Source organism: Perna viridis, chromosome 1 (genome assembly GCF_037379345.1).
Source record: "Perna viridis isolate PV_CMFRI_1.1 ecotype Kerala chromosome 1, ASM3737934v1, whole genome shotgun sequence".
Lineage (NCBI taxonomy): Eukaryota > Metazoa > Mollusca > Bivalvia > Mytilida > Mytilidae > Perna > Perna viridis.
This window is the reverse complement of record NC_142445.1, coordinates 54,940,215-54,955,087: the sequence shown is the minus strand read 5'-3', so window position 1 is coordinate 54,955,087 and position 14,873 is coordinate 54,940,215. Positions and strand designations below refer to the sequence as shown.

General features: G+C 32.2%; 2 protein-coding genes across 4 annotated transcripts in view; both read right to left on the bottom strand.

Moving 5' to 3' along the window:
• Positions 1-2,004, bottom strand: part of LOC148629431 (adhesion G protein-coupled receptor L2-like) — a 57,852-nt gene extending 55,848 nt beyond the window's left edge. The window contains exon 1 of the mRNA XM_088550951.1: positions 1,938-2,004. The gene's annotated coding sequence lies outside the window, so the exon portion shown is untranslated. The remainder of the gene's footprint in view (positions 1-1,937) is intronic.
• Positions 2,005-3,806: 1,802 nt separating this feature from the next.
• On the bottom strand, positions 3,807-14,847 carry LOC148629430 (uncharacterized). Of its 3 annotated transcripts, none has more exons than XM_088550863.1 (8): positions 14,721-14,847; positions 13,231-13,409; positions 8,502-8,599; positions 8,010-8,133; positions 7,083-7,304; positions 6,505-6,623; positions 5,979-6,093; positions 3,807-5,600 (listed from the first exon to the last, which is right to left on the bottom strand). In XM_088550863.1, exons 2-8 carry the CDS (start codon positions 13,388-13,390, stop codon positions 5,302-5,304), a joined length of 1,137 nt encoding a protein of 378 aa, XP_088406989.1. In that variant the 5' UTR covers positions 13,391-13,409; positions 14,721-14,847; the 3' UTR covers positions 3,807-5,301. The 3 variants fall into 3 exon arrangements, with proteins under 3 accessions (XP_088406989.1, XP_088406980.1, XP_088406998.1); XM_088550854.1 differs by lacking the exon at positions 14,721-14,847 and adding an exon at positions 14,568-14,703; XM_088550872.1 differs by lacking the exon at positions 14,721-14,847 and adding an exon at positions 13,911-14,020.
• Between the last annotated feature and the right edge of the window lie 26 nt (positions 14,848-14,873).

Sequence of the window (14,873 nt, the reverse complement as noted above, 5' to 3'; positions counted from 1 at the left end):
ATAATTTAAAGTACCAAACTTTTCTCCTATATAATCAATATAAATAACCTTGGATTTTTTTTCACATGTCCCCGTTTCATACAAAGCCTCACTCCCTCATGCCAGCCAACTTACACAATTTAACTGTGTTCTCACAATTTTGACCATTTGTCCCCCTAACACTATTTTACAGGTCAAATTTTACCCAAAACACGACTTTGTCAAAATTACCTGCAGTCTTTACATTTCCTGTAATTTCAACAGTGCAACATTTTTCCCAAAACTTTTGTTTGCAATAGTTAAAATAAATACTATTCCTTCTAAATAGTGATGATTTTGGAAATTCAGTAGCAACATTTTTGAATATTTGTTACATTTCCTCATATACTGTACCTTATGGTATGCATTTCATGAAAAGTAAGAGTTGCCCAAGTTTCCTTCTTCCTATTCTCGAGAAACTATACAGCATCATACTGTCACACAATCCAAGTTAGGCTTGTTTAGGGCAAAAAACTTTCTATACAATAACTCTTCAAGTTCAAAACTTGAACACAAACTCCCCTTCAACTGACCATAATGGAAAGAAGGGAATATGTGCTCAATGTTTTTTTCAAATAATTGGGTAGAAATGAAAGTTTTCTCATTTATTTCTATTTTTTTTTTTTAATTTGAGAATTAAGAAAACTTGAGAATTTTATTTGGTTTGGAGGAATCCTACACAAAAAGGGGGGCTTACAAACTTCAATCTATTATAGTGCATGCACATGTTGTTCAACTGAAAAAGGCCCTTTAATGTAAAAGTGATTGTTTCATTCATACATTACTACAGTAAAACCCATGCAGTTTGCAAAATATGTCCCGAAAATAATGGTTCACACATTGTCTTGCGTAAAAATCTCATGGGGATTTTCACAAGTTTGCAGGTATGTTCCCTAAGTACTCTGGTAGTGCTCAAGGGACTACATAAAAAATGTAGTTCTGTCTGAACAGGGGCATCTGTTTTGGGGGCCACCTTTTGACAGAAGATGGTAAAATATAGGGGTATAGGAAGTAGCGAAAACCATCAAGAAATGAGTACAAAATGTGTAAATAGATACATAGTGTTTATTTTTTTAGAAAAATACATAATCTATTGACCAACTGTACCCAAGGGCCTGAGGTTTTTGATAGACAATGGTAAAATACTGAGGGGGGGTTAGATATCAGGAAGTAGTAAAAATCATCAAGATTAGAGCTGAGTCTGCTTAGATACAGAAGGTAAATAGAGTGTTTATTTTTTCAGAAAAACACATAATCCAATGACAATGTTCAACCTGTACCCAACTGATTGATTGATTGTTTGGGTTTAACGCCCAAGCAGCAATATTTCAGCTATATTCAGGTGATGAACATGAAAGGGATGATAAAATGAACATGAAAGATAATGATGAAATGAAAAAAGGGATGAGACACAAGGATAGTAAGGTCGATAACTTTTGATTGCCAGAAGATAAAAGGGAGGGATGAATAAGGTCGGGCAATTTAGCCTCCTGTGTCTGTGATGGAACGCAAAGGTTCCTACTCATATCGAAGAACCACAGCAGGGTTCTTTAATGTGCAAGGAATGTGGCATCTTTCCCAACACGGTGCATCACTATGTTTTGCGGTCAGGTTTTCCGTATTACATACTGGGGGGGGGGGTAGATATCAGAAGTAGTAAAAATCATCAAGATATGAGTTGAGTATGCTTAGATACAGAAAGCACATAGAGTGTTTACTTTTTTTTAGAAAAACATATAATCCAATGATAATGTTCAACCTGTACCCAACCGTCACAAGCTAAGCGCCTGTTGCCGTGTTGGGGGTAAACAAAACTACAGTCTACAGCTTGTCAATGTCAGTTGATCTTTTTTTTTTTTTTTCTTTTTTTTTGACAAAAGACATGCTTTACATTAATTTTCTAATATTCAATAACTTACATTTATGTATGGCTACCTAAAGAATTATTTGATAACTTGAACTTCAGATTTTGCGGGAAATTTAAAAGGCACAGAATCAATTGCGGATATCCGAAAATGCATCCCATCTCGTTCCAACAGAAAGATGGACCACAGAGTACTTCGGCACTAACCACTTTTATACTAAGGCAAGGTTTGGGGGGGGGGGTCTGGCAAATTTTTATTTTATTTTATTTTCAAGCTCATCGGCAAGATTATTTATTTCCTTTTCACTGTATGAAGAGTATCTAGACTGAGGTAAGAAAATGTATTTGTTTTCCACAGGGTGTGGGCCAGATTATTTATTTTTTTAACTTTTTCAGGGCCAGAATATTTAATTAAAAAACTACCAGGATCCCACCTTACAATCAAATGGCTGTTCCCTTAATAGTTTGAAATAATTCTACCTTTGAATATTTTTTCATGAAATCTTAATTTTCACAAATTGTTATGTGGCTTGCTCAGAGCAAATTGCTCTGCTAATAAATATATCAATGTGCAATCCTGGAAATCCTTTTTATATTTAAGAAGATGTTAACTTCAACCATTTACCCTTTTGATGGCATTGTCATTAGGATCATGATATCAACTGAATGTTACATTGGTGTTATAATGGTGAAAGTTGCATGTATTTGTCATTGAATTGTCCATCGAGGGTAATATTTTTTGTTGTCTATTGTCTATAACAAAATCTTATACCTAGGAGAGTTTTGTAGATCTCATTTTATTTATTGTAAATTTATGTCTGTTATAGTTGTTGAACCTGAAAAATAAGACCAACAACTTTACTCACCATATATGCCTTGTCTAATGTTCCACATCATTGAAACCTCTTTTACATTTACCAGAATTATGGATATCAAGATAAAGCTTAAAACCTCTTTTTAAATTGTCATATTTGGCATTCCAAGGTCTGTAACTAATTAGATGTAGAACTTCAACTGACATATTGGCTAGTCTGATCATCAATTGAATGTCTTTTATCTAACTAGCTAGCTAACTGCAAAGAACTTGAACCCACTGAATTATTCACAGGCCTTATCATAATTTTGCTTATAGTTCAGGAGAAATGTGTTGAAATGAATGACTAACCCTTGGTGTACCAAAACTTCATGACCACCAAGTCTATGCTCCTTCAGCTTACTTGATATAAATTTTTAAGGTGCACCCAAAGGATGCTGAGTAGTTTCAGTGCAAAATACTGCAACATATACATGTAGTTCCAGAATTCCTTTTCACAAAAAATCATAAGTGTAAAATTAGCCGTAAGTTATGATGTTATAAAATATCAAAGTATTGTGACATCATAACTTATGACTCATGATTTTTTTTTAAATAGACAATGGGTGTTTTGAAAATTTACATATATTACCTAAACAGAAACATGTAAAATTATTTGATAACATATGGCCAATAGTGTTTCAATTCTAGTCATCCCGTTTGTATTCGCCGACAGTATTTACCTTCCTTCATGCACATCTACATATAATACTCAACTTTCCTGTAAAATTTCATCCAAATCCCTTCAGTGATTTAGGAGGAGTTGCACTTACAAGGAATGTAGACAGACAGGTGGGCAGAGGGACAGACAGATGAGGTGATCCTATATACCACCCTAAAACTATGTTTGTAGGGGGTATAAAAAAGTTTTCTCTTTCGTTAATGTGTTACAACTTACTCTATTTTATTCTCAGTAACTTGGATAAAGGTAGTACGCAATATCCTTATCGCAAAAGATCTGGCAATTTTTTACTGTCCAAGATCTTCCTGTTATTGAATAATTTAAAGTTGAAATTTTTACATAAATCCTGTATATACATGTATATATTAGTATATCAAAACAAAAATATCTCAAATATATATCACTGTTTATTTTGATAAATTAATCAATTTGTACATACATTTGTATCACAACTGAAAATAAACGGTTGTGAAAATCCACTGTGTAAGAGAACAGTATGGACAAGTACTATTTATTCATATAACATAACATGACAAAATGCTGTTGTGATTGATAGAAATGATAATGATTATTTAAAAAAAGCAAAATCTAAGCAACTTTTTGCTGTTTTTTTTTTTTTTTGGTTTTTTTTTTTGTTTTGTTAAAAAATAGCAATTATTTGATAATATATTTGTTCAGATTAAATTAAGCTGATGTGATGAGGTCAGAGTGAATAAAAAGAAATTTTATTCAGTTCAAAGTAATAAAACCAGTAATGTTCATTTCAAAAACCTTATACTGATTTAATAACAATACTATCATAAGTGCATGACAATTATTTAAAAAAAAAAAAAAAATTCTGAGAAAAAAGGGAGATAATTTACAAATACGTATTAACTTTCTGAAACTAACCCATCATTTTTTCCAGAATTCATATTTAGCAAATAGTTTACAATGCTAGGGGCCATATGGCAATATATGAACTAGTTGGTTGCACTAAAAATTATCTGGACTGAAGTGTAGCTGATGTCCATAGAAATGCATCCAACCAGTCCATAAATTGTAATTTGACCTGAAGTGTCATGAACCACTTGTCATATTATATTTTTTTTCAAATGTAGTCAGGAGTATTCGTGTAGAAGAAGAGAAAAAATATACAACACTTTTTAAATCATGATGTCACCATCTTAAATTTAAAAATGTGGCGGTCCATATAATTTCTTAGCACCCCATATAATGTTATATGACTGTCAGATATATCTAAAGAAGTCAGCAAATAAAAATCTTTGGTATATTATTAAAAATACAACCTATAAAGTCTTAACAATATTCTATAAAATAAATATACAATGTAAAATATAATAGAATATAGCCTTAATACAACAATGATTGTAACTAATAATCATGCCTTTTTTCAATCATGAGAGGAAGTCAGTGTTTTGTAGTCACTTGTATTTTAAACTTAAATACAGCGGTTTAGGAAGTGCTCTCTTATACAAGGAAAACAATTACAATCAGTAATATTTAAAGTTGGAATATTTTAAAGATAGATATATAATTTTTATTTAGCCCTTTAAAAATTCAAATTTTTAAAGCTGTATCATTGACTGCATTTAACAGAAAATTGTGCTAAATGCCGAGATAGTAGAATAGAAGGGCATTCATAGTCCGTAACTTTTTATTAACAGGGTAACACACATGATTGATAGTCACTAATTTTCCATAAGAAAATCAACAAACATAAAAATTCCAAATCTGCCTACCATACAGTCAGCAGATGTTCGGAACATTAAAGATTGATATCAACTACATGTATATGATTTTTTTCTATGGAACAGGTACAAACTACAATGTATCTGTAGGAATTACCATATCTTTTAAAAACATATTCTAGAATATGCATTTTCAACCTTTTTTGAACATTAGGTAATCACAAAGTGACTTCGGCAGGTCCAAAGTTTGCAAATGTTTTAATTTTTCTGTAGATGTTGCATTTCTTATTGTTTTACGACACAGTCTTTGAAGTGATTTAACAGAACTAATTTCATGGCTGACCCATTTTCCAAATACTGGTACTAAGTCACACAAATAATTCATCCTATCTGAATGTATAAGTTCTTTACTATATTGGCAGTCAGCAAACATAAGAAATTTTATCAGTTCAAATTTACCAAACTTCACACATTTTTCTATCGGAGTTTTTCCTGTAAATAAAAAAAAAATCGAAGATAACTTGAACAAAAAGTTTTACAAATGTTTGATGAAATAATCTACATGTTAAGAAAGCACAATAATTATCAGAGTTAAGAAATGAACACCAAACTCCCTATACTGTTGTTTAAATGAACTAAAACTTGATAGAATTGCATTGCAAATTAAAACAAAATACCAAGGGGAGATAATTCTGTCAATAAGCATTATTTTCCAACATGTTACTTGATTCCCAACATCTGCAAAGTTTTACAGTTTAAGGGGAAATCATTTTTAATATTTAGGTTTCATGAGTTGGTGTGCTTCTTACAAAAACATTAAATACATTTGTGATTCACAACTCATGACAATTAATATAAAATTTAACCTACCAACAGAATCTTTAGTGTTGAGGTCAGCACCTGACTGAAGTAACAACAAGGCAATATCAGTTATTTTGTCACGTTCTGTTATTAAGTGAAATGGTGTCCTTTTCTTGTTATCAGTCTGTAAAATAAATGCACAAAATAATTTATATTTTATAACTTACTATATTTTTTTTTTATTTTGTAGTGAAAGAGGAAACACAATTCCTTCCACATTCATACTGATAAGTGTTTGAGAACCCCAGAGATCAGGTTTAACATTCTGATGGTATTCAACTTAGCAATATATTTAAAATAAGCTTAACTCTTTCAATCTGATTAAACTGAAATTAGAACTATAGCAGAAATACACCTTGATGTAACTCTAACTAATTACCAAATCTAAAAATAATAAAATGCTTCCCAGGGCAAAGGTTCATACAATCATCATGACAAAATGACAATGATAGAACAATATAATCTTGAACTATAGTCTTTATTGACATTCACCAGAAGGAGATTACAGTAGCAAAACAGGAAACACTAGTCTTACATGGTTTATGTCAGCCCCAGCATTGAGAAGTTCCTGTATGATTTCAGTAGATTTGCTACCAACAGCCATCATCAAAGCCGTTGCCTGCAGATTGTTGGTCTTGTTTACTGAACAGCCACCTGTGAAAAGTCGGGACAAACAATTCTTTGTCAATGCAATGCACTGGTATACACACCATTACAAGCTAGCCAGTGAAGTCTCCAGGAATTTGTGTGTGACTGGCACATTGTAAAGCTAAACTGCACCATTTCATTTTTATCCTTTATTTTTTTCTTTAATCATTTTCAAGTTTTCTTAATCTAACATTAATGCCTCTTGAAAGTTCGACAGCCAAGTACATGTATGGTTACTAGAAGATAGTACAAGGGAAGATAACCCAAATCAAACGAAGTGAACAACTTATAGAAGTATAGCAGTTAGATTACAGATTACAATACCCAAAAAAAAGTCATATATAAGTGCATTCAATTATTCTATTGCTCTTATTTCTTGAAATTGTTTTTCTAAAATGAAGAAGAAAAGTTGACAATTTTTTAATGCCAGTTCTAAAATAACTTACTACAAATGTAACTGCATACCTTTGATCAAGGACTGAACTATTTGCATATTTCTTTGTTTATTACGATGAGCTCTTCCAATAAGAAATGTAGCATCTAGTATTGGTGTAGTTCCTTTGATGTCTCCAAGATCTAGGTCAGCACCAGCATCGATCAACATATCAACAATCTGAGGATTATTTACATCAACTGCCTCAAGCAAAGGTGTCCTTAGACTTTTGGTCTGTCCATTGACATCTGCACCTACATCAGTAACATTTCAGTTTTACTTAATGGTAATTTTGACTTCCAGTACTTTTGTTTTCTGTTGCTATATTTATTGTACCAATACCCCGTTCAATTTCATCAGTAAATGTATTTTTTTTTAATTTTCAAGCTTAGTTTTTGTCATTTTATTGGACAATTGCTTGAACAAGTCTTCTTCAGTATAACTGCAGATATTTGAGTTAAGAGTTGTTTTGACAAAATATTTTTTTTCAAATAGTATATTTACATTGTATCCGTGTATTTTGTAAATACCACATCATTCTCAATACTTTTCCCATAAGTCAGAATTTGGTTAAACCTGACCGTTTTGGAGATATATGCAGAAATCTGCTGTCTGACCCCTATGGTCTATTTTTAGTAACAGTGGCCATGTTTTTTAACAACCAAAAATCAAAACATACATTTCGTGCAGGATACTCTAAGGAACAATCATCTTAAGTTTCAAGCAAATCTATTCATTAGTTCCAGAGGAGAAGCTGTTTGAAAAAATCGTTAATGACAATGATGGACGCTTCAATGGCAATAGCTCACATAGTTTAAAAATGCTGTTGAAAATTAATTGTGCTTTGCTTAAATTAAATTTTGTTTGAAGTTTAAACTGTTTTGAGTTCTGTTTATTTTTATTTTTCCTAATGAATTGGATGTTTTCAATAAATAGAAGTCTTGTGACATCTCTGTTACCTTTTTGTATAAGATATTGTACAACATCAGGACGGTCAGTAGCTACAGCTAAATGTAAAGGGGTCCTCTGGGTACCTTCTGTCAGGTTAACATTAGCTCCACTCTCTATTAATAATTCTATAATCTGCAGTAATATACATTTCCATCAATTAAATGTGTCATACTAAACATAAAATATATAGTTTATTGTTTGCATATATGATACTGTGACTAAGTGATAATCAATGGATCCCGACTGCTGGGGCATACACATGAAATGGATACAAAATTGTTGTAAAGTGATGTTAATGCAACTTTGTAACAAATATGATTGACTTAGCAGAAGAGGTTCATATCATACTGACCTACTTATAAAACTATGCATGAAAGTCTTAACATGGATGCCAGAAACACAATACCTTAGTCTGCCCTTATACCACTTTCGTAAAAGGTGAGACAAAATCTTATGTATAATCTCAAGAATATTATATGTAAATGTAATTTGACTCTTACCTCCATACTGCTGTGTATGACTGCCACTATCAAGGGAGTGTACTCTGTCAACCTGATGTGACGAGACAACCTTAAGGACTTAATTGTGTACTCAGAAGCTTAAATAGAAACAAATGAGAAAAAAATCTTACTGTGCATTAGGAAAGAAATCAAAAATCTTACACCACTGAGAGTGCAAGAACCAGAAATCTCACAGTCAAAAGAAAGATTAATAGGTTCTTACATGAGTGTTATCTTTCATGAGTTTGAGAAATTAAAGTCTTTTTCATGAGTGGAGCATAGTTGAACAAGTAAAAAGACCAAGAATTTCTATAAAGAGTAAAAGATAACCTGACCTTAGATCTCCAATGAGTATAAATACCTGTTTCTTCTGTGAAAACATATTGATTTTGTTAAATTGTTCTAGAGAACACCGCCATTTCTGGAAACATAGTAAATAGTGAAGTCAAATTTTCTCTTTTGTTTTGAATGTGTTTATGACGCTGCCACTTTTAAGACATTCCATTTGTGAAGAGAACGAATTAAGAAGAGTCGGTGTGTCCTCGTCTTACATGGGTTATCTCAACTCTCAAAGGGCTATTTCCTGAAGAACACAAGTTCTTTAATGATGCTCAACGAATTGTACCCTAGAGCGACTGATATTTCATAGCTCTGCATTTATAGGTGATGTTTGATTCATTTTTCTCTTTTTTAAAATCAATGTAGTGATAGTGAGCTAGTGATCTCAACAGCAAAGTGTTTGTGCATGAAAATATCAACCTTGAGATGACCCCCAGTAATATTAATTTGCCAAACTGGATATGGTTAAGTAATCAACAGAGACAGGCAAGTTCTGCTGCAAAAAAATAAGAAACCGAAACTTAAAAGGATCAATAAACAAAAATAGATTAAAATAATTTTATCACTGAAAATATGCACTTGTCTTCAATGCATCCCTTTCATTTATTCTGCTTTATCATACAAGACAGGGAAAAGTTTGGGAAAAGTTGCATGTTCTTATACACATTTTTCTCCACTATTTGACTGGCTTTTTAAGAACCTAACCCTCATTTGGAAAAAAAAAATATCTCAAATCATATTATTCAAATCCAAATAGAAATTTTCTAAGATAAGTAGGAATTTCTGCGAAGCTGTCAGAAAAAAAAAAGATTCAATGACTTAAGTCATGTTATTGTTTGGGCATCAGGAAACTGCTTGTTCCTGTGTTCATGTCACAGCCCAAAGAACTTCATCCAAACCTTTTTTTGGTGGTATGGCACCTTGTGGTACAATTTTAAAAATATCTTATTACTTTAATACTTATAGTCAAGCTATTATCTAGAAATCTGGAAAATGCTTCTATCGTGTCAACTTTTTAGCCTTTCTTTCATAAAAATCAGTCCCAGCCAGACCCTTGTGGCATAGAATATTGTGGAGCAATATCTTAGTGCAGTTATATACATTGCATCTAAATTCTATGAAATGCTTGTTTTTGGCCTTTTAATAATTCACATTTGGATGAGGCCATAACCCCCAAATCAATACCAAGCTTCCTTCTGTTGTTTGGAATCGTGTTATAAAATTTCACAAAGGTCAACGAACTAATATTTATACTATCATGTGAAAAGTAAGTGTCTACAGATGAAGACAATAGTCCCATACCATTATACAACTGCATTTTTGCAGTTGCATAAAAACGAGAACCAAGTGTTGAACTGACTGAGGTGGTCTTTATGTCATTGATTACCCTTTCAGGTCTCACACATATGGTTCCACATGTTGAACCTCATGATGCTCACCAACTCCTGACTTACTCTTATTCCTCTGCAAATACCAGGTTTTATTTGGAAACAACTTATTTTGACACTACTCAATGTATCAATACCATGGCATTCCCGACTTGCGGACAAACATTTTGTCAACATTTATCTCCCTTTGGAGCAGGTGTCTATTTGGAACACATAAAGTTTTCCATCCGATAACGACGATACTTTAGTTACAATCTTTTAAACAAAGTATTTCTGTACCTAAGTGTATCTTAAATATTTAGTTTTTTTATCCATGCTGTATTGTAATAGGTTTAATTTACACTTTTTCTCAATCTACTTAATAATTGTGATGAAATTATTAAATCAAAGTGCTGTAAGCACTGAAAGTTTTTGATTTCTGTGAAAATAGTTCTATACCCTCAATTTCTAAGATAGCACAATGTAAAATGAACCTGTAATCATAAATTTGCAATTCCAACATAATTTACAACAGTTTGTTTTTCAATGTTTAAACTGAATGTAAATCTTTAATACTGATTTCATAGATATGCTTACCTGCTAACCTATGGAACAGTTCATGTGGGAGATTCTCCCCCACTGACACTGTCTCTTGTGGGAAATTTTTACATAAAACCTAATTTCTTAAGTAAAAATTTAATTATTACATATTACTCAAAGTCAGACTCATATCTTGACCTATGCACAGAAATCGATGGAAAAGGAAAACTATTGACCAAACTTTACGACAAACGTGATGACTTTTCATTCAGGGTTGTCAAATTTCCTTTCATCTGTGGCAACATCCCTTCAGCACTTGCATATGGAGTGTTCATATCACAACTCATATGTTATGCCAGAGCTTGCCAAAACTATGCAGACTTTTTGTATCGCGCTAGAACTCTAACAAATAGGCTTCTGGAACAGGGTTATGTTGCTACAAGATTAAAGTCATCACTACAGAAGTTTTATGGTCATCATCATGAACTCGTGGATTGTTATGGTGTATTCATCTGCACCATGAAAACTAATTTATTCAACGGGTCATAGTTTTCCTTTCCTCGTTTGTCTACCCCAGAGTTGACTTTTTATGAGCAACTCGGCGGGTGTTTCTAGAAAAGCAGAGGATGCTTACCCTACCGGTGCATCTGGTCCATGCTCCCAGTTTTTAGTGGAGTCCGAGTTGCTCATTTGCTTTTGTTATTTTGTATGTATGATTTTAGTTACTTTATGTTCTTTGTTGTGCATGTCTGGTCTTTGTCCCTGGATTACATTCTTTTGATTACCCCTATAACCTTGGTTCCCTTGATTACTCTTTCACAGATTACATAGTAATTATCACCAAAAACCAATACCAAAAATTCAAAGACTTTAATTTTTCATTGATTTTGTGGGAGACTCCCCCCTTGTGTGGAAGGAATGACAAGCATGAATATGATCTTTAGATCAATAGTTAAACAGTATCCAACTTGACACACAATTACAAATTTTGTTTCATTTCACCTTTTTCACAATTTTTAAATCTGTCCAAAAATAAATTTGCAATTACATTCAAAATCTCTGCTTGAGAAAATAATTTCCTTTGATGTACGTAAGATTTTAAAAACAAGAAGGCTCCCAGGAGCCTGAATTGCTCACTACGTTCATTTTTTTCCTTAAAGGGCAATAACTCTAACAAGGAGTTGTCCTACAACTTGGATGACCTTATTATCACCTGATCATGTCATCAATTAAAAGTTATTTTTCTTTCTATTATAATTTTCAAGATATTGGCAAAAAAAAAAAGGAAATCTAGAGGCTCTAGAGAGCCGGAATCGCTCACCTGGTCAAAAATAAGTCTTCATAGCTTTCTAAAGCTGGACTCTTGACCTTACCGTACTATTGTCACAAGAATCATTTAATCAATAGATAGCATCTTAGTTATCCACCTGGTTTTTATATTATAAAATAAATCTCTAATTGTCATTTTTCCTCTTCAAAGGCAAAAACTCCAACATTGAGCAACAGATCTTCATGAATATTTCAGCATAGGTCAGACTCACCATGCTGATCAACCCCCCTCTAGAAAATCAAGTCATTTCAACAAGTTGTCAATTTCTATTAGTGGTGGTTTATATTTTCAACTGATAAAAAATTGTTAAGGATATCCTAACAAACATTCATGCAATATTTGGTTACAATCCATCCTACAAGTTGTCTAAGAGGAGATTTAAAAAAAAATCCATTTCAGGACCCAAAATTCATTCATTTGTCAACAGATCTTTCTGAAAATTTGGACATTAATGTACATGTCAGTAATCCCATCATGCTGAACAGTTTTAATCCCTGCCAGATATTAGCTAAACCCAACTGTTGAGTTATTTGCATATATCTTCAATTTGAACCCTATGGTCTATTTTTAGAAATGGTGGCCATGTTATTCACAAGATAAAAAAAACACATGCATAGATGGCTAAACATATTCTACATAATATTTACGCAGTTTTGCTTTAATCCATCCAGTAGTTTCAGAGGAGAAAAATTTCAAAATTGGAAATGTAAAATTCAGGGAAAAAAATCCATTTCAGGACCCATAATTTATTCATTCATCAACAGATCTTTCTGAAAATTTCAGCATAGGTCCATCCCATCATGCTGAACAATTTTATCCCATCAGATTTTAGCTAAACCTAACTTTTTAAGATATTTGCATAATTCTACAATTTGACCCCTACCGTCTATTTTCAGTAACGGCTGCCATGTTTTTTGCTAGATCAAAAATCCCCACACAAGGATTTTTAAAAATACCTTAAGGAATAGTCATGCAAAGATTTGTTACAATCTATAGAGTGGTTTCAGAGGAGAAGATGTTTGAAAAAGTTTACAGACGAAAACGGAGGACTACAACGGACACATAGTGATGGCAATAGCTGACATAGCCTTTCACCCAGGAGAGCTAAAAAAGAACAAGTTACACTGTGTATGTTTTAACATCATGCATGTACCTGCATGAATGAAGTTGACATCAACTCCTAGTTTTAACTGGTTTCTCAACATGCAAACATCAAAAAACCTTATGGCTTTAAATATTTCCTCTTCATCATCTGGCACAGTTACAGTTAAATCACTGTGTAAGATTGGTTCACTTGAGGTATCTGACGTCATAATTGTGAAGAATTTTTAACTGAAAGGAAATTGATACATTAACAATATTTAATTCCTTAAACAGATTCAGTATTCATATAAAGGTCGATGTGCATTTTACCATGAAAATTAGCAACAAAATCAAATTCACATTTATAATAATAATTTAAAAGATATTTAACCCTTTTTTCAAAAACATTGAAACTTGTCTAAACCAAACCCTGTAGAATCAGATAACTTGTATAAAGCACAAAATAAAAAAAAAAGACCTTTAAAAAAGTTAAAATGTATTTAAAACCTTGGTAAACTGAACACTTGTCTAAATTTTGTCGAACCTAATTTTAAAAAATTAAGTCAAAGTTGTAAATATGAAAAAGGCCTATTGCATCTTAGCAAGTCTATGTATTAGGGAATAAAAAAGTTGATGTTTATTACATTCCCCGCATGATTCCATGAAGGCAGGGACATAAATATTAAAGAGATTTGTAACTAACTGAAATCTCAAATTAACACACAACAGGGAACAAGATCTCATACTTACTTCACCAACAATAACAACTTGACTTTTAAATGATCAGAACTAAACGAGTATTTGAAATATAACCTTCAGTTTCCCATTCTATGGTATCTTAGCTTCATGTTCATACCAACTTTTTCTTTCCACCAAAACAAAATAAAAAGGAGTATTGAAAACAAGTTACCTACAAAGGTACATTTGCACCCCCAATTTTTATGAAAATGAAAATAATTAAAAATTAAATTCATAATTTTCATTTTAACCTATCACAAATTTTCAATTTCACAAGACATTAAATAAAAGCTTTCATTTCCTACTTTACATTTCTGAGCATCTGCTATAATTTAATTCAGATCATTTCATCAAAAGGGGAAAAAGTCATTCAATAAATAGTGGAAAGGTCAGGGAATCTTGTTCTCCACCAAGTAATAATTTTATGGATAAACAAGTGTCTTATCTCTGTGTAGGGTAAGAAAAAGATGGTTTTACAAAAAAAAATATATTTGTTTCCAATCAGAAAATACAAAAATAAACTCTGAATATTAGTTTTCTACACAGTGTGAGTAACAAAATACATTAATTCCTTTTTTACAACTTAAATTCATTTACAATGTACATATACTTGATCCCTGTTACTAACAAAGTTGGGGGTAAGGACAATTTTAAATCATCAGTGTTTACCTTTAAAGAAGACACTTGCAATGGAATTAAACATTGCAGACTCCAAAATGCATGTCACCATGTGTGACAAACATTAAGTTATTTACGTGTATTCTATAAATAAATATGACCCTGTAGGTGTTTTTACTTCGAACCAAATATGGTAATATTTACACTGGTGTGCTCGTGTATAATCCCTATAGATATTTAATTATGTCTATATCATATCACATATTCGTAAGAGCAGGTGATGCTAATAGTATGAACAACCATGCTTATTTGCTTTTTCCGGTTGGACAAGGGAGGTAAACTCACTAGTTCCCGCAA

What these genes read in the sequence shown, in the direction of transcription:
- LOC148629430 (XM_088550863.1), bottom strand. Translation starts at nt 13,390, where the DNA reads ATGACGTCAGATACCTCAAGTGAACCAATCTTACACAGTGATTTAACT. An exon ending in AGTTCAGTCCTTGATCAAAG is followed by an intron (nt 6,624 to 7,082) that starts GTATGCAGTTAC and finishes GACTTTTCACAG; the next exon opens with GTGGCTGTTCAGTAAACAAG. An exon ending in CAACACTAAAGATTCTGTTG is followed by an intron (nt 5,601 to 5,978) that starts GTAGGTTAAATT and finishes TTTTATTTACAG; the next exon opens with GAAAAACTCCGATAGAAAAA.